Source organism: Aulonocara sp. 'chitande type north' Nkhata Bay, linkage group LG9 (genome assembly GCF_057382095.1).
Source record: "Aulonocara sp. 'chitande type north' Nkhata Bay isolate Kocher_YH1m ecotype deep benthic linkage group LG9, A_spYH_male_GT1.1, whole genome shotgun sequence".
Classification (NCBI taxonomy): domain Eukaryota; kingdom Metazoa; phylum Chordata; class Actinopteri; order Cichliformes; family Cichlidae; genus Aulonocara; species Aulonocara sp. 'chitande type north' Nkhata Bay.
In genome coordinates this window covers 5,460,439-5,483,773 of record NC_141352.1, presented here as the reverse complement: position 1 = coordinate 5,483,773, position 23,335 = coordinate 5,460,439, and the positions used below count along the sequence as shown (strand labels likewise).

General features: G+C 41.8%; 1 protein-coding gene and 1 pseudogene across 1 annotated transcript in view; both read left to right on the top strand.

Moving 5' to 3' along the window:
* Positions 1-23,233, top strand: part of lancl2 (LanC lantibiotic synthetase component C-like 2 (bacterial)) — a 36,823-nt gene extending 13,590 nt beyond the window's left edge. The window contains exons 6-11 of the mRNA XM_086305400.1: positions 769-915; positions 3,219-3,401; positions 5,631-5,807; positions 6,809-6,881; positions 8,212-15,741; positions 21,367-23,233. Of these exons, the coding sequence (XP_086161526.1) occupies positions 769-915; positions 3,219-3,401; positions 5,631-5,807; positions 6,809-6,881; positions 8,212-8,288 (657 nt within the window). The 3' untranslated portion in view covers positions 8,289-15,741; positions 21,367-23,233. The remainder of the gene's footprint in view (positions 1-768; positions 916-3,218; positions 3,402-5,630; positions 5,808-6,808; positions 6,882-8,211; positions 15,742-21,366) is intronic.
* LOC147321475 (histone H1 pseudogene) lies at positions 15,737-21,373 on the top strand (annotated as a pseudogene).
* Positions 23,234-23,335: the final 102 nt, after the last annotated feature.

Here is a 23,335-nt window from a genome sequence, read left to right as displayed (position 1 = left end):
CAGAGTTTTTCTTTTGTTTTGTTTTGGGGTTTTTAACGTTCGCTGGAAGAGAAAGTTTGATTTTAAACTTACTTTTTGTTCAATTATGTATTTGTTGTTTTGTCGAGTGTTTAAGACAGATAAACACTGGAACAGCCTGTAAACACGGTGGGAAAAAGAAGCCAGTGTCTCTGTTTCCCTCCCCACCATTATTTTTTTAAATTTATTTTATTTAAATAAAATGTTTTCGTTTTTTCCTGAATGTAGGCTGCTGCCTTTCTTTCTTTCTGTTATGAGTTTGAGAAAACAAATCGCTGCACTGTGAGGAGGGTGTCATTAAAACAGCGCTATTATTTTTCCGTTGACCACTTCTCTTTCTTCAACCAACATTATTAGCAAACTTACCCAGGGGCAAAAAAATGAATCACTCTTGTAAAAACGATCGGTAAAAGGCTCAGCCTATCGTTCATAGTCGATACATTCATCCAGTCGCCTACTGTGCCCTCTCTCTGCCGTCGTTCTATCCATGAGGCTGTCAGACAAATAATAAAGCAAAAGTATAGTTTTGCACCAGTAGAAATGGTGTCTCCCAGGTCATGTTGTTCTTATAGTTTTATAATGAAACTGTAGGTTTCTCACTTTGTCATTTTGAACTGAATGCTAACACTCCACTCTCTCAGCTCTGTAGTAAAGATGTTATATCAGTTTCTGCCAAACTGTGTGTTTGGATTCAAATGTGAGCTCAAAGGTTCCTTTATTTTTCCCACTCTTTCTCTCTCCAAACGTCAGGTGGTCACAGCCATTGTGGAATCTGGTAAGAACATGTCAGCAGAGCAGAAGAAGACTGATCGCTGTCCACTCCTCTATGAGTGGCACAAGAAGCAGTACATCGGTGCTGCCCACGGCCTGGCCGGCATCTATTACATGCTGATGCAGGTAGGAGAAAACAGAACGCGGTCTGTTTAAAGTCAGTGGGTTTTTAAAAACGAAAGATTATTTTATTCCTCTATATAAATAAGTTCGAAAGTATTGCTAAAGCTAATGTTATCTGTCATGTAGTTATTTATGGAGAAACACTCGAAGCTTCTGATCTTCTGGTTGATGATGCACAATAAATTGTGTCATTTTGCTACATCAGAGAAATGAAAGTATTTCTTATTGATGTTTTTTTCCAAATAGACTGACTTTCATTCTAGAGTAACATTTAATATCACTTGTATATAAGATCACGCATTTATATACTGTAGCCACAAACACACACGCATAAATGCACAAAGTGACATCCATGTAAGTGAATCCAGGTAATGTGCTTGCAGTGTCAGCGTTGTTGAATCTGTATTTTTGCTGACAGCTCTCGCCTGCAGCCCGTGCTGCAAGCCACCTGCCACCTTCTTTGTGAGCACTGCAATCTAATTATTGAGGAAAAAACAATGAAGAGAGGCCAGAGACTGGATCCAGATTTCTCTGTACTCATTTTTTATGTATATGTTTACTGAAAAAAATATATAATAAAAGCACCAAGTATGAATTTTACTTTACCTGAAAGAATGAAGGATTATTAGCTGGAGGATTATGTTTTCCTTAGTGCTGTTATATCAGAATGGGCTGAAATCTGTTATTGATTATAGATTTGGGCAGATAGACTCTTTATCAGTATTCGGCATTTGGAAGAAGAACTGTTTGATTAGTGGTGTTGGCAATCAGTAAGTCATTGATTTAAGGTTTGCTTAATGTCTGTTGTTTCTTACTGTTCTGGGCTTAAAGCCAGTAGAGGAGCTGAGACTTTCTGCAGGCAGACATCCTGTAAGTGTTGTTGGCGGCTAAGATGAAGCAGTTTTGTGTGAAATCCTGCTGAAGCATGGCCTACAAAGAACGACCAAAGTGTTCCCACTGTGCATTCAAATGCTACTGGGTATTGTTAGCAGCTAGAAATGTGTTTTAGATATATTCATATATGCACGCATGTCAAATTCATGGTCACAGAAGGACTCGAGCTTATCCCAGCTGTCACATGCATACAGTATGTTACTGTGTGCATGTACCATTATGGGAAAAGTCATCATTTATCAATTTTCAAGCAATGTAATTCTGAAAATAGTCACAACAAATACATTACTTAACAGGGCAGCCACACTGCTCAGTTCAGATGTGTCTTGAGATTGTATTGTGTGTGTGTGTGTGTGTGTGTATGGGCTATAAATGCTTACTTAAACCTTGACTTATTAGACTTATTAGACTTATTAGACGTTGGCAGTCAGAAGTTTAAAGTAACCTAATGAAACATGTTTGACCAGAAGACAAGAATTCATACTCTAATTATGATAAAAGTTGACACTAATGTCAGCACAATAAAAGGTCAAAGATACAGATAAGGTCTGGACCGTAGAGAGACATGAGCGACCAGCCAGGGACTGGAATCACATGATTTTCAGCATTTCTGGTGCTGGCCAGGGATTGGCACACACCGACAAAAAGTCGTACGCACCCTGACGGCCGCACACTAACATGTCCTTGTAGTGAAGGTATAAACTGTTCCAGCTAGTTATATAAATCTATTGGACGTGCTGTTGTTTGAAAATTCATTGCTGTACACTCACCTTTACCTCAAATTGTTTCCCTTACAATGTAATTGTTTGTACCTGTGGGGTGCCAGTTTAGCTCAAGGGGTGAGCCATGTGCCGTTTGGCAGGGGAGCAGCGCTTTGCCCCCCTCTCCCTCTTCCAGTTTTTCTGTCACTCTTTGCTTTCACTGTCAGATAAAGGCAAAACATTTCATTTGGCCAAAATAAATCAGAAAAAACTGTAAGTAGCAAAATCTGACTCAGTAAGAATACAAAAAGATGGGTGGCAACACAGCAGATCGCCATGGCAACAAAGATGATTTCATTATTCATCTTGTGATTTATAACAACAACAAAAGCCTGATTTAAAGTAGCTCACTGAAATCTGTCCACAGACTTTTGTGTTTTCTCTGCTGTTCACTGATGTTCTCATTAACACATGAGAATCCATCTTTCTCTGTATGAATAATTCATGACTGTAGCAATCAAAGTATGTGTTGAGTCCATTTAGATCTTATAAACATCTGCTCTGAAACATCTGCTCTGAAAAGCTGTGTTTCACCAGCTTTTCTGCTGCCATTAGGAAAGGTGATAGTCACCTCCTTTTGGGGCATTTAAAGAGAATTCTGTAAATGTAGAGCTGAACAGTACAATTGAAATTAAACACTGTCCCTTTCAGTCTGGAGCAAAAGTCCATCCAGACATCCTGTCAGAGTTGGTTCGCCCCAGCATCGACTACGTCCGCCACAAGAGGTTTCGTTCAGGAAACTTCCCTTCATCCCTGAGCAACGAGAGCGACCGGCTGGTCCACTGGTGCCACGGAGCGCCCGGTGTTATCCATATGCTTATCATGGCCCATAAGGTGAGAGTTCTGCGGTCAGCAGCCACCCTCTCTGTCTAACACGCACAAACAACACTGTCACCTTGTGGCACAGCTCTACACTGCATGAACAGTTTATTGTGTTAAACATATTTGTGAAGCATGTATTATTTGACACGTCAAAGAAAAATCATGTTGTTGATGGGATGTTGTTTCGCCTGGCGTCTAACACTTTGGCTGATTTCGTTTTTTTTCTTGGTCCATTAGGAAGCTACATCACAGCCAACATGCTGCCATTCTGGCATTTTGCTCTTACTAATGAGACTCTGCTTTTTATTTTTTGCTGTTGTTTTGGCACAGTGAACAAAGCACTGCACTTAACAATGTTCCGCTATTAACAGAACACAACAACTGTGCCGTTTGTGTCACGCGTTTAAACATTTAAACTGCCACATGTTTTGTTAGTGGCAGATTTCAGGTCGGCTGTTGAAACTATGCTGCATGCACACGTTGTGCTCCCACTGATGGAGTTGTGTTTTTACAATAATGGACGGCAAGTTGAATGATTTCAGAAAATACGATCCTGTTCATGAGGCAGAATAATGGTGATGTATTATCACAGAGGGATGCTCCATTATTAGGGCTTGAAGTTCTCTTTCACTGTGCTGGATCTCCATAAATGTGATGTTTGGACTAATTTCGCAATTATTTGACAACAGTAGGCATACTGTGTCATATTCATAGTCTCAACCAAGACCTATTACATTATTTTATGGCTCTGACAGTGTTGCTTGAATGCAAAGAAGCAGCCATACATCAAAATGATCCAGAAAACACTGCTTTGTTCTGCAGTCTGATGACTGAAAAAAATGGATGTCACATCCTTTAGACTAAAGAAGAGAGGTACCTCCGACATGCATCACTGCCTCTGATGGAGGGCTGCGTTAGCGCCTATGGAACCGGCACGTTGGCAAGCCACCATCAGCGGCTTTTAAAGGAACAGATGCTGCCATACAGAAAACATCGTGTTCATGGACAGCCTTCCATATTCGATGATATCAACTGATATCACTAAATCCATACAGACATTAAGTTGTTTTCAGACAGTCAGGGGTCACTGCTTCCTAAAATAGCCGGTATTTTCCAGCTTGTTATCACCCCTAGTGGAGTGTTGGTGAGCACCCCTGCAGGTTACAGTGGAAGAATACATCATGAGTTAATTTTAGCAGCATCAGAGTTCACCACAGAGACATGAGCTCGTATAAAATCAACATGGCTGAAGTTACTTTAACCATGTAGCTAAGGATTCGTCTGCATGTCATATATGGTCGGGTTGTAGGAGTGGATCTAGTTGGTAGCTGTAATAGGTGACTTGTGCCTTGCTGTGTGAGAGGAATTCTCGGGATAAGTAGGAAAGGCGAGGGTACATGGTTCTGCTTTCAAAGGAAAAGGAGAATTCTGAAACAGAACGTGAGCTGCTGGTGTGTTTGAAATGAGAGCGCAGCAGCAGTTTATAAGATTGGCTGGTTCCGTGTATTCAGGTGGAAACAGAAGGAACTGTCACTGGGACGGGTTTTTAAAAAGCGCAGGTTCTTAATAGTGGATTGTTTCTTTCCTGCTCCTTTCCTGTAGCTGATGTTTCTGTGTTACAGCTAAAAGCTAATAATAATAATAGAGAGAGGTGGGGCCGGATACAATTTCTTCTACATTACATGGCAGCTCTGTAGAATGCAGCTTTTCAAAGCGCTCCCTGCTTGACGCCATCACGGACCTCACACAGCTGTGGGAGACTGGCTTATATAATCACATCCAATCAGGCACACTGTCAGGTCTGCACTGTACTCCTACTGTGTCCTGTCAGCTTCATACCTGTCTGATAGGTCGTCTGTCACCTCAGTTATGAGTTCAAGTCGCTTCGCTTTAGATTAATTTATTTCTTTGAAATGAGATCTGGATGAGTGGTTTAGTTTTCATGTAGGCAGAGTCTTTATCTCTTCTGCGAGGACCATACAGCGTCAGGTTTGTAGATATTATATGGGCTGTCTGATACAGGGGTTACATTTACTGCTGGTTGCCTTGAGTTGACGATGCTTTCAGCTTATGAAGTGTTTTCACATACAGAATGCAGTTTGGGTTTTGTTTTTCTTTAATTGCTACGATATTTAACAAAAAATGTCAAAATGCTGACTGCATCTGTTACGAGTTGGCAGTAGCTGTTGAATGGCTGACAAGGTTTGACTATCCTGTCGGCTTCATCCTGTGCCTTGCCAGATTTTTAAAGAAGAAAAGTACCTGAAGGAGGCTGTAGACTGCGGCGAGGTGATATGGCAGCGGGGCCTGCTCAGAAAAGGCTACGGTATTTGCCATGGAACCGCTGGCAACGGATACGCCTTCCTGTCTCTCTACAAACTCACCAAGGAGAAGAAATACCTGCACCGCGCCTGCAAGGTAAGACCGAGGGTAAACAAAACAAGATTCTCAGTAGTAGACTAAATATGCACAAGCAAGAAGTGGCTCTAAAGATGCCGTGGTTAAAACTGTTGTGGATTCATGCATGATATGATTTTTTCTGAATAATTTAAGCTGCCCTGTTTAACAGACATAACGTTGGTCATGGCATTAAATGTATGTTCGTATTGGACACCAGAGCACCGTGAAGCCTGTTGAGAGGAGACCTGTAATGTACAGTCTTCTTACTCGTGTTTCTAATCATATGACACAGCAGCTTTTCAATGTGTGTAGTTGTGGTAAACGTATACGCTTTGAAACACCAGTAACTGCAAATGTAAAAAAGTACACAGCAGGCAGCATGGTGGTATAATAGACTGTTAACAGCTGATCTGTGGCTAAGAGACGAGCTGCGTCTCCTTTCTGGAGGTTTTGGTTTCTTAAAAATAAGAGGGAACTGGGTGGCCTCAAGCTGACATGTTTTGCCTTAAAAGGAAATCTTGTGCCACTATCTTTGAAAAAACAAGTCCAAATTGAGTTTTTTTATTCCTGGTTTCTTATATTACGGCTCACTATATGTCATGATGTACTGGGGAACTACAGGACTCTTTAACAATGCCATGGAAATGTTACCATACAGATTTTTGGTCATACTGCACTGTCTTTGTCTCACGTGAGCTTTTTCTAACAGAGATCCAGCATGGGATTTATCATGTAGTCTTTCCACTCTTACCTAGCTTGGTTAGCTCAGTGCATCTGTCATTACTATAGCAACCAGACTGTAAACATGTTTGTTTGCACTGTGAAAGTTGGGCTTTTTGACATGTTTTTAAAGTGACTTGTTGACAACCAACTTAATGAGCCAATTTTATTACATGATTCATGTGTGCCCCTCACATTTGGCAGAAGGTTGAACACTGAAGACTTATAAAAGGAAGTCTATTTTGTTGTTTTTAAGAAAGAATGATGTTCACGTGTGCTCTGTTTTTATATTCTAACAGTTTGCTGAGTGGTGTTTGGACTACGGGACACATGGGTGTCGTATCCCAGACAGACCATACTCCCTTTTTGAAGGTACTTAATTCGTATTGATTTAATATTTCACATATTGTCTGTGTCATATTCGTCTGCATCTTCTTCTGTCTGTGTAGCAACTACTCAGCTGTAATGGGTGAAATTTTCCTTACATTTCCACACATGTGTAATGTTACATCAGGAATGATGGAATATGACTTTATTTCAACCATTCACCCCTGTAGCACAGTGTGGAAGTGGTTAGCACTATGGCCTCATATCAAAAAGGTTCCTGTGTGGAGATGTGGTGCTTCTTCCTGTGCCTGCACAGGTGCTATAGATTCATCCCACAGTCCAAAGACAGTGGTTTTATTTGTGAATCTAAACTGCCCATGGATGAGAGGTAGATGAAGTGCTTAAAGTAGATAAAATAAATATAAAATACATATAAAATAAATAATATAAAGTATATAAATAAAAATATAAATAAATTCAATATTATGAATTATGCTTAAATGTGACTTGTAATCTGAAGTGCTTTGCATAGTCAGTAAGAATAGAAAAGAATAAATGCAGTATATGAATAAAAGTTCCTCAGTAGATAAGCCTTTGTGTTTACCTAATAAACATTTTCTGTTGCTTGGAGGTCTGTAATTTAGTAGATGTCTGACACGTAGCCACATGCAGTTGGTTGGTTATTTGGTTGTGAAACAGTTATGATTAGATCACAACATCCACTCTAGGTACCAGGTGATGTACAGTATATGATGCTTCTCATTAAACTCTGTCTCATCGTGTGTTGCATGTTAAGCTTATTTCTACGAGCCTCTGGTCGATCAGAAGTTACTGTGATCTATTGCAGCGTGTTAGCACAGCTGCATTATAACAAAAGGTTTTAATCTGTTGGCTGTCTGTGGAGCTTTCAGAGGTCTGAAGGCAGAAGAGCACTCCTTTGCTCTCCAACCAAAAATAGGTGTAGAGGACACGGCTTTTTCAGTAACTTCAGCAGATTGCTTTTCACCTTTCACTTAAACAGCAAAAATGGCAATTTCAGCTCACTCTTCTTAGCAGAAGATTTTTAATTCAGCTACATCGGACGGTTTTCAAGCATGAACAGTATGTTTAAGGTCAAGTCAAAGCATCTCGACCTGATTTAAGTCACTTGATTGGTCACTTCAACTTGCTGGTGTGTTTTGGATTGCCGCATAAGTCGAGTGAGCTTGAGCTCAGGGGAACGGACTGATGGCCGGGCATTGCCCTTGTGGATTTTTGGTAGAGAGCAAAGAAGAGAAAAAGAGATAAAGAGAAGAAAAAAAAGAAAGAAAAGGAAAAAAAAAAAAGGCATACGGTGAAATGTGTATCCAGCAGTAATGACTGTTTCTCCACTTAGGTATGGCAGGAGCCCTCCACTACATATCAGAGATGGAAAACCCCGAAGCTTCGTGTTTCCCTGCCTTTGAACTTTGACCTGACAGCCCCTGACTTTGGATTACGAAGGGGAGGCTTAATATTTTCAAGTTAACTTTCCTTTAAAAGTACGCTGCTCAAAAAAAATGAGGGGAACGTTTAAATCACACATTGGATCTTGATAAATGAAATACTCACTCTGAAAATCTTTAGTGTCATAAATTTTGTAATTATCTTGAGAACAAAATGATCTACTAACAGTGAGAACCAATATCATCCACCCTTTAAGGGTTTGAATTTAGAAACCACACCAAAAATCCAAGTTAAAAATAGGCTCGTCTGACCTGCATCATAGTGTGGCTCAGCAGTATGTGTGGTCCCCATGACCCTACATGCGCTCTTAGCTGATGTCTTTAAATCTTGTTCTGGACTTGGATCAAGGCACCAGTAAACTTCTGGACAGTGTGTGGCACTGTTTGGTGGGTTTCGATGGACCAGTGCATAATTTTCCTGAGAATCTTCATATCTTCATAACTGGCGTCAGTGCCTTCATCATCCAGGAACTGCCTTCATTCTCGCCAGCGGAGGACAGACATTGTTGTGCACCAAGAGGATCCCAGGGCTTGCTCCAGCATGAAGTCTGACATTAGATATGTGGATTTCATCCTGATACCAAACATGCAGGTCTGTTTCACTATTTCCCATGTGAACATGCTGTCATCATAGGGCACTAGTGTGAGACCTCCCAGTTTCGGTGGTATCTGAGAAAAATCAGTCATGAGGATTAAGAGGAGAGCATTGGTCTGTGGCTGCAACCTGCAAAACCATTCCCATTTGGGAGTTGTCTTCTTGTTGCTTTTCCATTGTTGCCACATTCATGGCACCAAAACAGGTGAAATTAGTTGACCATAGTTTATGCTTCCAAGAATCCTTGAAGCTTAATTGACTGTTTTATTCTGAGATCATAAAGTGTTCCCCTAATTTTTTGAGCAGTGTATTTTGATAAAACTTTCAGCCTTGGTCATGCGTAAGTAGTGACCAATATTAGACATTCAAACTGGAAATAAGTGCAACTGATTAATTATTTGTTGGATTAAAGACATGGTTAGCTTTTCTGTGATTAAAAATGTACAGAGAATGTTTTTGGACAAAACTACACATTCATTTATGGAGGTGTAGTAAAAATAAAAGAAGCAGTAGATCGATGGAGCGCGACCATCGTATTGCCTCTTTTTCTCTTGCTGAAGATAGACACTGGATCTGATGTTGGAACGCTGTCAGAACTCGCCTATAATGTGCTGAGAAAAAGACATGGACCTCATGGCTCCCCATCAACACATTATTGCCAGCTGGGCTTGGTCACAGGAGCACATTCTAAGCACTCAGCCTTTAATATTGTAGCACTTAGGCCAAGAGAGCAAGTGTGGGTGTGTGTGTATGTGTGAAGATGTGCATCTCTGTCAAATGAACTAAAGCTGTTGTGGCATGCTCACTGTTATTGGCTTTTGGTGCCTCATTGTGTGTCAGTGTAGTAGTTATTCTTCCTGTATTTAGGTGTGCTGTTTCAGTTCTTCATGTGTTGATCGCATAGTAGGCAACATGTTTCTTTGCCCTCTTTTATTTTATTAACAAGTATAAAGTAGCTCCGTGCTCTCAAGCTGACCGTCAGCTGTAAAGTCTGTCTGCAGCTTTTCTGTTATAAAAATACATGTTCCAATTATAGATGTCATAACATGTACTGTATATTTCGGCAATACTGGGCTTTGACTAATTTCGATCTTTTTAAAGGCTGAATAATTGCCTAGCATACATCTCAAAGAGGGAAAAAACATGAGCCAAGTGCAAAACTGAATCAATTTGGTTTTTGTGAAATAAAAACAGGGTCAAACTTGTATGTACTGGCTCGAAAATGTTCAAACATCTGCTTGGATTATTCAGCCCAGTGCTAATGAAAGTGTCAAAACCTCTTCAATTCCTCTTAGCGACTGGCTGTATGTGGTTTCTTCTTTTTGTCTGGTTTTGTTTGACACCACTGAACAACTTAGTAGTCTGTGTTCAGGAAAAAGTGTATTTCGGATCTGAGTTATACAAGTCAGGTATATTTATTAAAGAACTATAGATTCAAAAATCAGCTCAAACAATTGGACTACATCACATCCACTTTGCTATGGTCTTAAAAACCTTTCTTTTTTTTTTTTTTTTTGCATTTTGAACCAATTGCGGATGAAAATTACTTCTTCATTTATACAAGAAAAAATGATTTGCAGTTCCTGGTCACAATTCTTTCAGCACTGGTTTCATTTTGGTAATGGATCTGTTGGAAGAAGCATGACTATAAGGTTCAAATGGTTGAAAGTTGAACACCATATAATTCAGTCCATCTTCTTCTGCTGATCCAGGGTTGTGCTAAAGCAGAGAAGCCCAGACCTCCCTCTCCCCGGCCACCTCCTCCAACTTGTTGGGGGAACACCAAGGCGCTCTCAGGCCAGCTGAGAGATATAATCTCTCCAGCGTGTCCTGGGTCTGTCCTGGGGCCTCCTCCCGGTGGCACATGCCCAGAACACCTCACCTAGGAGGCGCCCTCGAGGCATCCTTGTCAGATGCCCGAATCACCTCAACTGGCTCCTTTTGATGTGGAGGTGCAGCGGCTCTACTCTGAATCCCTCCCAAATGGCCGTACTTCTCAACCTATCTCTAAGGGAGAGGTCAGCTACCCTTCAGAGAAACCTCGTTTCCGCCACTTGTAACGCGTTCTTGTTCTTTTGGTCACTATCTACAGCTCCTGGCCGTAGGTGAAGGTAGAGACGTAGACCAACCGGTAAATCGAGGGCTTCACTTTTACACTCAACTCTCTCTTCACCACAACGGACCAGTGCGCCGTCTGCATCACTGCAACCGCAGCTCCAATCCGTCTGTCGATCTCCCGCTCCCTTCCCGTCACTTGTGAACAAGTGACGTGAACAAGACCCACGAAATAGTTAAACTCCTCCACTTGGGATAAGAACTCATCCCTGACCTGGAGTGGGCACTCCACCCTTTTCCAGCTGAGGACACATGGCCTCAGATTTGGAGGTGCTGATTCTCATTCCCACTGCTTCACAGCTGCAAACCATTCAAGTGCTAGCTGGAGGCCATCACCCGATGAAGCCAACAGAGCCACATAATCTGCGAAAAGCAGAAATGAGATTCTGAGACCACCCAAGTGAAAGCCTTTCGCCACTTGGCTACTCCTAGAAATTCTGTCCATAAAAATTATGAACAGAATCGTTGACAAAAGGCAGCCCTGGCGGAGTCCATCACCCACCAGAACCAAGTCCGAATTATTGCTCGCTATGCAGACCAAGCAGCAGTTGTATAAGGCTCAAATGGCCCGTAGGAGTGGGCCAGACTCCCCATACTCCCAAAGCACCTCCCACAGGACACTCTGAGGGACACGGTTGAGTGCCTTCTCCAGGTCATCAAAACACATGTAGACTGGTTGGGCAAACTCCCATGAACCCTCAAGTGTCCTCTAGAGGGCAAAGAGCTGGTCCAGTGAACCACTACTTTATCGTGGTGGAGGGGTGTGTCCCAGGGATCCTAGGGGCTATGTTGTCGGGGGGCTTTTGCTCCCTGGTAGGGTCTCGCATAACATATTGGTCCTGGGTGAAGGACCAGACAAAGAGCGATTCAGAAGACCCCTATAAGTATAAAATCAAGGGAACAGTTCACCCTGCCCGGGATAGGGTTGGTGTTGGTGTGTCTATGGCGTTATTTTTGTGCCGCTATTCTGAGCGCACGTAAAAAAAAAATATTGTAGGTGCAAGTGTTGCACTTTGAGGAGAAATTTATTTTGAGCGAAGAAAAGAAAAATTTGAACAAAATTCATTGCTGCATGCAAAAACTGTATTTCAGTGTTTGCTATTATACACACACACACACACACACACACACACACACACACACACACACACACACAATAGCAGCCCCTCTCGCTCTGGTTTTGCATTTGCGCTTGCTGTTGCTCGCGCTCTCAACATTTCTGCCCGTGCGCGCTCAACTCTTTCTCTACGCTGGTTTTGTGGCACAATCTGATTGGCTGTTCTGGTCTCCATTTCGGAATCCATTTCGTCCAAAACTCAAACGAGGCAGTGGCGGAGGAACACAGAGTGGCGGAGTTTGAAATATTATTCTTTCTGGGTCACAAAACAAACTTTTAAGATATTTTCATGCCAGAATGGTGCTGTGTAAACTTCAAATATCTGCTCGATTTATCAAGACATCACATATTTGCATATTTGCAGGAGTAAGGCATGAGACTTCTTCTGAAAGTCTCATGCCTTAAACCCTCTAGTAAACAATCTACAGTGCATCCGGGAAGTATTTACTTTGTCCACATTTTGTGATTTGATAGCCTTATTCCAAAATTAATTCAGTTCATTTTTTACCTCAGGTTTACACACAATAACCCATATTGACAAATGAAAAAAGTTTTCTTGAAATTCTTGCAAATGTATTTAAAATAAAAAACTAAAATTTAACATAACTTTTCACAACATTTGCCATGACACTCAGAACTGAGCTCAGGTACATCCTGTTTCCTCTGATCATCTCTCAGATGGTATGGTATGTCATGTTACAGAATAAGGCTGTAACATGACAAAATGTGGAACAAGTGAAGTGCCGTGAACACTTTCCCAATGCACTGTAGGTGCTGCAGTTCTGAAGTACAACGAGAGAGAGAAGGGTGTGGCTTGCCCTGAGGTGTTCGTATGGGACAACAAGAACAAAGACTGCAGGGGGGAAAAAGTCGTCATTCAAGCAACAAAGTTGTTAAGTACCAGTAAAGTGTGGTGATCATAATAATGGATTGGATTTCTATAGCGCTTTTCAAGGCACCCAAAGCGCTTTACAATGCCACTATTCATTCACTCTCACATTCACACACTGGTGGAGGCAGCTACGGTTGTAGCCACAGCTGCCCTGGGGCAGACTGATAGAAGCCAGGCTGCCATATCGCGCCATCGGCCCCTCTGGCCAACACCAGTAGGCGGTAGGGGAAAGTGTCTTGCCCAAGGACACAACGACCAGGACAGAGAGCCCGGGGATCGAACCGGCGACCTTCCGGTTACAGATACGCTTCCCAACCCCCTGAGCCACGGTCGCCCCACAATTCCTGACATTCCTCAATCAGACCACTGATGTGGGTCAATCAGACCCACATCAGTGGTCTGATTGAGGAATGTCAGGAACCCAGGCTGAGGTGGTTTATATTTGTACGTTTTATAAAAACAGCAGAATTATGAAATTGAAACATGAATACCCGCACAATCACTAAATATCCAAGAAGTTGAATATATGGGTCCGTAGTGATTCCCAGTGTATTAAAAATCTTTCATTACAACTTGATCTACATCATGTCACAAAAGTAGAAAACAAAACGTTGCACATCAAGTGTTGAGATCAGACTGAGGCCTGCATCTCCCAGCCCACAAATCAGTGAATATGTGTACTTAAAAATGAACATTGGAAATTAATATTTTTTTAAATATATCTGGATAAAAGTGATGTAGATCTCTAACTTTGTCTCTAAAGTCCTTAACGAGCTCAGGTTTTTTGTTTTCCTCACCGTTCTTTAAGTCTCGGGCTGTGTGGTACCAACATGGAGTTACACTGATACTTTTTTGACAAATTGACAAATTTTTTCATTTGTCAATATGGGTTATTGTGTGTAAACCTGAGGTAAAAAATGAACTGAATTAATTTTGGAATAAGGCATCCAGTGATCCCGACAGCACATGAATGCACATAAAATGCCTCATTTTTCGCAGAGATCTGTAAATGAATGTCATTGCATGAAAATCTGACTTGTAACAATGTTTGTGTTGATGTGTCAGTGTGTGTCTGCACTCGCTGGCTCCTATGTCTAGGCTCATTATGTGTGTGCTGAAGACTGGACATTGAAAGAGACAAAGTTTTAGACACGTGTTTGTGATTTATTTGCCCTCGTTCTAATTAGTGTTCATATGAGTGTCTGTGTTTATTTTTCCTCATTAAACTCCTGGACTTCAGTGACTTAGCAGCAAGTCAAATGTCTTAAATGTTTTAATCTGCTTAAGGTTATTGCTTACAAAGTGACAGAATTGTCTGTGATTTTGTTTAAAATAAAGCTGAATAGAGCTTGTGTACCTCCTTTTTAAAATTTTCCTTGGTTTTTTTTACACATTTAGTCATATATATGTATATATATTTTGGATCTGATAAAGGGAGAAATTTACATTACACTTTAGCTAGTAATGACTTCATGAACTTTTTCACGAATAATTTTTAACCATTAGAGAAAAAAATGCTCAATCATCTCACAGATGTAACATTATCTACAGCTACTTTCAGTACCATTGATATTCATTTTTTCTTTTGTCTTTTTCTCCAATTGATCTTTCTGAGTTAACTTCAGTAATTCCTCCAAACCATCAACGTGTCTTTTAGACCCCGTTCCTGCAAGAATGCTCAAAGAAGTCCTGCCATTAATTAATGATTCAATCTTAAATATGATCAACCTGTCTCTAATAATCGGCTATGTACCACAGGCCTGTGCTAATGCTCAAATGTAGAGTCTGACACAACACAAAGATGTGTGTCACATGTGTTGGCAACCTTATAATACACTACTTATAAAGGCACCAGGAGAGTGGCCTACAGCTGAGAGCATTTCCTGTGGAGGGTAGGAAATGTAGGGTGTTAGATTTGTATTGTTGATTGTCATTTATGCTTAGAAATATTTACTTATATATGCTTAGAGTTTTGTAATTAGTTGTAGATTGGTAGAGGTTTTGATCCTTGATAGTCTGCAAACTTTGTGTGTATTAGACAGCACTTTGGGAGCATGAGAGGTCATACCGTGTCTTATTGTTTTATGGTAGGATTAACGTAGCTACGTCTGTTCTAGTCTAGGTGCTCTTTGTTTAGATGAACTGCAGGACTTCCTCACCGTGTTATCTAGGATGAACCATCTAGGGTGAGGGGGAGGCTACCCTCTTCCTGACCAAGGATGTTTGACCCTTTGATCAGCAGTCCCCACACACACACACACACACACACACACACACACAGGCCACAGGCAAGGTACTCTTTGTTTGTATGTAGACGTCGTATGTTAATGAACCTATGCATATTCATGTAACCTCAATAAAAGGACAGTGTATGGGAGAACGGACGAGACCAACTGGAGTCAAGCGGTTGTCCGGTTCTCTCCCGTGCACGAGTAACATGAAGAAGTTTGCCTACTTGCGTCTTGCTTGCAGTGTAATTATATTGTCTTAACGTTCCAGCGAATAGGTTTATGCTACAAACCTAACATTAATTGGTCCTTCGATGCCAGAGCCCTGGAATCGCATTCACCGAGGGGAGGAGGGACACGCTGAAAGACTGACGTCAGCCAGGAAGTTCCTGTGGATTCGCTGTATGTCTTTTCTCCTCGATGAATGGCGATTGGCGGGATTCGAGGCTGATATTACACGCTAAGCAACACCGAGTAAGTTTAGAGTCCAACTCTATAACTGTACGTCTTCGCCGCTCAGTGGGGCGTTGTCCGTGGCCGCTTAGTGGGGCTAAAATTCGCCGTCTAAGTGGGGCGATGTACAAAGCCGCTCAGTGGGGTTTTTTGTACAGAAGCATTAAGTCGCAGAGTTGCGCAGTTCGAACTTTTTTTGGTTCGCCGTCTTAGTGGGGCGAAATACAGACCGCTGTGTGGGGTACTGTAGTGAGTTCTCCACCGCTCAGTGGGGTGTTGAGAAGTTCCGCGGGGTCCAGATTGTGCTGGACAGTAGGCCTATTTTGTGTTGTTGTCATTGTCGTCGTCGTTGTTGTTGTTGTTGTGTGTGCGGAGCAGAACATGTGGTCTGTGACACCGACTGTTGTTGTTATCATGGGTTTCTAAGCAACCAAGAGTGAGTCGGAGGGAGACAGACGTTTGTGCTGGACTTTGCTCCTGGCAGCACAAAGTATTTATGTAAAAAAGAGAGAGAGCGACGGCTCCACAGCTGCGCGGGTTCACGCGAGCGCGGTCACGCGGACCTGAGCCGTGCGGTTAATCGCAGGCTTATAAATGGAAGAGATTCAAATGTTAGAAGTTTTCAGAAAACACACCAGCCTTGGAGAGCTGTGGAGAAGGCCAGCCCACATCAGCAGCACTTAAGATATGCTCTGGTGAATGGCTTTCCCCCCACCCCTTGCTGACACAATGTTTATTCTTTAGCTTGCCCTGATCGACAGCAGCCTGTGTGCCAGACCATAGATTTAATTGAGGTGGATAGTTGTTAAAAGTAATCTACATTAAGCTTGTGGTTGCTTAAATTCAGTACAATGACATGTGAGGTGAAGGGATATAGATAAATATTTAAACTCATGAAGTGCATAGAGGCACTTGACCTGTGTGGAAGACTGTCGTCTTATTATGAGCCATTGTTGAGATATAGAGCACATCTGTGAAAACAACTAATATGCTCAACCCTGTATGAAACATCTAAAAATACATGATGGAGAAGCTGTGTTGAATATGTAAGTGTAAGACTTTGCCACTGTGGGCAGAGCATGCAACTACTGTGTGATGTCGCGTTGCAGTTTTGTTTTTGTTTTTTGAGCTGATGAGCAAACTACACATTATCAGATCAAGAGCTGTCTGAGAACTACTCAAAGAGAGGGAAACAGAGAGTGTGCAGCGTTTCCATGAGCAGTTTTTCTGCTCCTTGACTCGTGTGTGTGTGTAGCATCAGCATCATGTTTTTGTTTATTTGTTTTGTTGGATTAAAAATAATTAAATAAACTGGTGATCATGCTTATGGATCACCATGGCACATATCTCCAGCCATATGATTTATTTATGCAGATGAAAAAGTGAGTGTGAATGTGTCTGACATCACAGTGTTTTTGTGCACTGTGCAAAAGTGATTGCCTCTGATTGTGAGTGAGAGCGGTGATTTTGCAGACCACCAGCTATTGTGAAGAAAAAAAAAAAGAGTGAAAAAGAGACAAATTACATTGTAGACGAAGAGAAATAATCATAGGAAAAAGGTTTTGTGTTGATCAGCCGAAAAACAACTACAATGTCATTTTCTGCTTTTAAGAAAGGATTGTTCACACAAACACAGACAGAGAGAGAGAGAGAGAGAGATGTGTGTTGATTAAGCAGTGATGATAATAATGAACATGTTTTAGTTTGTCACTTTCAGGTGAAAAGCAGACCTGAATCAATTTTCCACATGCAGCGGTCGGAAGAAAGTTATAGTTTAACATCATTGGAAACATGCAGGCCAAGTTTCTGGCTGACTTATTTACAGTGCCATGTGTTTCTCAACCTCACAAGCGAGCTCACTCCTCCCTGAAGATAAGGAATGCAGCTCCATGATAAAGAGACAGCAGCAAGTCCTGAGCACAAAAAGTCCCAGCAAAGCAGCAGCAATGTGGACAAACAGCAGCAGAAGAAAGCAAACCCATCTTCCTGTCTGATTGGATGAATTCCACGGAGGGGCGAGCAAGATGGCGGTGGCAGCATGTTGAAATGCTCAAAAAGGACTGAGTGACTCGGGCAAGCCACATGCAGCTAGCATGCTGGCTAGCGACATGAAAGAAATGGACCCTTCATGATGCGTTCAACGTGCCAGCGCTGTGGTGGGAAAGGCTCCATCATAAACACGCCCTGCGCCCTGCACCGAGGTTCAGGCCAAGAAGAAGAAGACGATGACTTCCAAGCCCAAGAAGGTCAGCCTCAGCGTGGGCGAGCTGATTGTGAAAGCCGTGGCCGCTTCCAAGGAGCGCAACGGCCTGTCCGTGGCCGCCCTCAAGAAGGCTCTGGCTGCCGGAGGCTACGATGTGGACAAGAACAAGGCCCGTGTCAAGACCGCCATCAAGAGCCTGGTGGCGAAGGGCACTCTGGTGCAGACCAAGGGCACCAGGACCTCCGGATCCTTCAAGATGAACAAGGCTACTGAGAGCAAAGCCAAGAAGCCCGCCGCGGCCAAAGCCAAGAAATCGGCAGCAGCTGCTAAGAAGTCGCCCAAGAAGGCAGCAGCAGCACTTCAGCTACTAGACAGGACAAAGCTGAAGGAGAACTGCCGGGACTGTTGAAGAGGGAGAGGACAAAAGAGTGAGAGGACAACAGAGTGAGAGGACAACAGAGTGAGAAGACTAGGTGAGAACACATAGGAATTATTTAATGTGGGAAATCAAAATTTGGGTTAGCAAACCTGGGGAAAAGAAAACTGACTGCTTAAGTTGGAAAATTGAGACGGAGTCTGAAACATTGCGAAAATAGAAACATATACAAAATCACACACACACACAAGCAGAACATGCATTAACCCTACTAACAATTCCAAACACAAAATGACTCATGAAGACTCATAGCACATTAGTTAAGAAATGATTAAATAATAGCAGAGAAGTGTGTAGGAAAGGCAGCTTTAAGAACATGCTCTGCTGGAGATGCAGCTCCACAGACATGCATTAGACCTGCCTAATAACACAAACACATGTAATGAAAATTAGCTTGTTATCTTTCATCAGTGTTACAATAGTGTCAATTTAGCAGACACTTGTTATCAAATGCTGAATTTATCCTAAAGAAAAAAAATTGACTCTCCAAGTTGCAGGACAACAATTTAACTTTTGTGGGAAAAAAAAAAAAAAAAAGATCCTGGTTTGACCAACCAGTGATCAGACAATAAATTTAGTTGTTAAAATGGTAAATTGGGAGAAGCTTCCTGCTTGATTGAGGCAGCATAAGTAATTTACTGTATGAGGGAAATTGTCTTTTGTGATACTATTTTGAACATGCTTTTCTGTCGTCCTGTCAACTTAGTGGGTTAATAGCTGATATGCAAATTAGTTGATCGGTTTTAGATTAATGAAAGGTGACTGAATTCTAGCACGAGTGAATGAGATGTGTTGGAGTTTGTTGTGTGTTGAGTAGAGACTCTAAAACACTGAGTTTCCTGCTTTGATGTGCGAGTGAATCCTGTATTTAGATACACAACTCTGAATACGTCAGAACAGACTGTTTTGTGAAGTGCATGACAGCATGTCACATGTTTTATGATGAAGGGAAAAAGGAAAAATTGAATAAAATAGATCTGTGGCTTAAATGAGTGAAGAGCACAGACCGGGTGATTAAACTCATAGCTAATATGACATTAGGGTTATGTTGTGTGTTGTGCAGCTGATGGTTGATTTGGAGTGAATCTAGCTGATGATTTTTCTTTTGTTGTGAAGTTGAGCCTGCCGATTAGTATGATGGTATGATAAACCATGCTAATGGTATGATTTACCCTCCTGAGATGAGGAGCTTGTGTCATGACTTAACAAGGCCTTTTTATTTTGATACTTTCACAGTGCACTGAGAGTTTGGTTTGATAATCTCTGTTATTTTTTATTTTTCATTTTTGAACAAGCACTGATTTTTGCTTGTGAATTTCTTTTCTTTGAGCAGATCTGCAAGTCGGGAATTAAAAGCGTTACACGTCGTCAAGAAAATTGTTGCAAGTGAGTTTCTCCACATTTAAAATGGGTTCAGGAGAAAGCCACTTATTTGGGACAATTAGGAAATGAGAGTCCCCCCCAAAAAGGATTCAACGAGGAAATCCAGTCTAAATTATTTTTCTTTTTGAAATAACGTCGTTTTGCTGAGCGTGGAAACGAATGCGATGATAATTTCCACAATTAGCAAAAGAAGGAACCACTGAGTGAATGAGTAAGAATTTTAAAATAACTGACTGACTGACTGAACATGATTGTGTGAAGCTAACCCCCACCTGACAAAGGTGCAGATGAACCCATGTGTTTCCTTTTACAGGAGCAGAAAGATGACAGCAACACTCGAGGTTGCATGATGATTTAACCTTTTAAATGCCATTTTCTGTGTCTGTGCATTTATCAGGTGTGTTATTCATAGGCTTGAGTTGCTCACAGAGATATCTGTGACAAAGTATGCATACGCCTGCGCAAGCGCTAATATTTGCATTTTCTTTTCTTACAGCGTGCCAGTTCTTCATGTGAATTGATGATGCGATTTATACCAGGACAACTGGTTGATGTTTTTTCCTACTACAGGATTTCTGGGTTTATGTGTGAGGAAAACTGTGTTTACAGGTTATGAGTGGTGATGCTGTTGCATTGTGTTGATGGGAAAATGTGAAGGTTACTTTGATAATGTGAATAACCTGTGTGAAATTTCCTGTGTTGAGAACTGGTGTTACTTCTTTCCACAGCTAGGGTTGACTTTATGGTGTTTTTATGGCACCTCTGGAACCTGTTGACCTGTGTCTGACCTCTGTCTGACTACAGTCAATGTGTATTGCTAATGTTAATTTCTTTGAGAATGCTGTGGAAGGTTCAGCTGAAACGGACAAGTGACATGAGTAAAACAAATAAGAGATACAGTGTTTCTGGGATAGTTTGATATGGGCTCATTAGCTGGCCACTTTTGAGCCCATAGTAATATATAAGTGGAGTGACTTTGCTTAAGAGCAGTCACCGATTACATTAATGTTGCCTGAGTACATGGGATGATCCATGTCTGAGGCGACTTATGAAAATAGTTGTAGTTACTGCTTTGAGAAAACCTGCACATGACACTTGTCTTGCTGATGTTGAATGCTTATTACTCTTATGATACAATTGTTTACAGGTATGAAGTTTGATTTTACTTCCAGATTTTGTTTTCCAGGCCATGATGGTGTGTATGCAGGCTCCTGGGAGAGCCAGGTGTTAAGCAAACTTAATATGCAAAGCACACTAACATTTTCATTGCAGGATTATAGGTCCAGGGTGGTGTTGCTCCAGGGGAGGAGATGCCCTGATGTTGCCTGGGATATGATCTAGCTAATCTTTTTCTTTAAGACTGGAATCCAGGTTTGGTGAGTTGACGCATGGGTGTGTCCATGCGTCAAGAGGAGGGGTCCAAGGATTAACATTAAACAATGTTTTTTATTATTGTTGCAGTGATTTGTGTGATTAGCCGTTTATTTACAAATATTAAACCTATGCAAGTGGTGCATCCATGTTCAGATGAGGCTTTGATGGCCTATAAGTGAAGTTCACTGAACTAAAGAATGTGGTTTGATGATTGTTGACATGCCCTCCAAATAGAAGTTTTTCTTCTTAGCAAGGAAATACAGGTGCAGCAGTAATCTCCTGAGAAATCTTCAGAGGCCCAGTGAGAAGCGTGAACCATTCCAGGCATAGCTGACAGCCAGGCAGTGGTTGAGGTCAAAGGTCAAGCTGGTTGGGGCCCATCATGAAATCAGACCTTGGAGCCACAGCAAGGACCATGAAACTGCCTGCAAAATAGAGGAGAGGATCGTCCACAAGATGGGAGAGAGGCTTCAGGAGGATCAGAGATCATCTTCAGCACAGCAGACATCACACAGAGAGCTGTGCTACTAAGCTTCCAGGAAATCAAGAGGAGACTTCCCACAGCAAGATTTTAAATAAAATGAAAGATTCAATATTGACGCTGAGGAAGACAACTAAGGTGTACGACGTGCTCTGCCTTAAACCTTCAGCAGCGTTGGAACATGAAAACTCGTGGGATGAGGGGAGCGTGCCAAGCTCCATCGACAGCGCAGAAGGAGTTCGAGGATGACATCATGATTCTGTGAAAGCACAGGAACCAGAAGCTATGGTGGTGATGACAGCAGTTTCCTATGAACATCACCTAATGCTGTGCCACTATACTGTGCATACGATGACACTCTGAAGGCTGCTGGGATCATAACAGCAGTAAGACAACTGAACCCTGCACCCTTTCCACAGAGGTGTTTCTCTGCAGAGCGTGGACAATTAAGGAGTCATAAATATCCCCCTCACAAGACGAAGGTCTGAAGTCAGGTGATGGGGGCTGGTAAGAGGCCATAAAACTAGAGTGCTGAGAGGTCTGCAGCTTGGAAATAGCTGAGACCCATGTTGACGAACCACAAAACCAACTAGTATGTTTGAATGTCTATTCTACATACATTTGGACTCTGGTCCTATGGACAGTGATGGAAACAACTGGAAGAGACATTCATGACGCCCTGCAGAGCTTAAACCACTCTGCAGAGAGACATGTGATGTGCACACCCGGAGGAAGCACCACCAAGTTGAGATGTTTTTGAAAATGTTACTTTTTTAGTTTCACTATTAAATTAACAATTTCTTTGGTTGCTCGTAAGATGCAGTTTGCCATGAGATGAGCTCAATGAATGGGGTAATTGCTAATACATTTATTAAACTGTGTACCTTTCAGTAATTTAGGGTGATTTGACATATGCTGAGTATAAAAAGGTTTGCATTGAAACTGTCAGACATGACGTATTCATACCTGGGAACTTTTCAGGCATAAAGGTCAAAAAGGGGGGAAATGTTAGATTTGTATTGTTGATTGTCATTTATGCTTAGAAATATTTACTTATATATGCTTAGAGTTTTGTAATTAGTTGTAGATTGGTAGAGGTTTTGATCCTTGATAGTCTGCAAACTTTGTGTGTATTAGACAGCACTTTGGGAGCATGAGAGGTCATACCGTGTCTTATTGTTTTATGGTAGGATTAACGTAGCTACGTCTGTTCTAGTCTAGGTGCTCTTTGTTTAGATGAACTGCAGGACTTCCTCACCGTGTTATCTAGGATGAACCATCTAGGGTGAGGGGGAGGCTACCCTCTTCCTGACCAAGGATGTTTGACCCTTTGATCAGCAGTCCCCACACACACACACACACACACACACACACACACACACACACACACAGGCCACAGGCAAGGTACTCTTTGTTTGTATGTAGACGTCGTATGTTAATGAACCTATGCATATTCATGTAACCTCAATAAAAGGACAGTGTATGGGAGAACGGACGAGACCAACTGGAGTCAAGCGGTTGTCCGGTTCTCTCCCGTGCACGAGTAACATGAAGAAGTTTGCCTACTTGCGTCTTGCTTGCAGTGTAATTATATTGTCTTAACGTTCCAGCGAATAGGTTTATGCTACAAACCTAACATAGGGAAAACCCTAGTGATTGCACAGTGGTTGCCCATCTTTTATATGTACAGTTATGTGCAAAATTATAGCAGTTTAACATTACTAATGTGTTTAAGCAC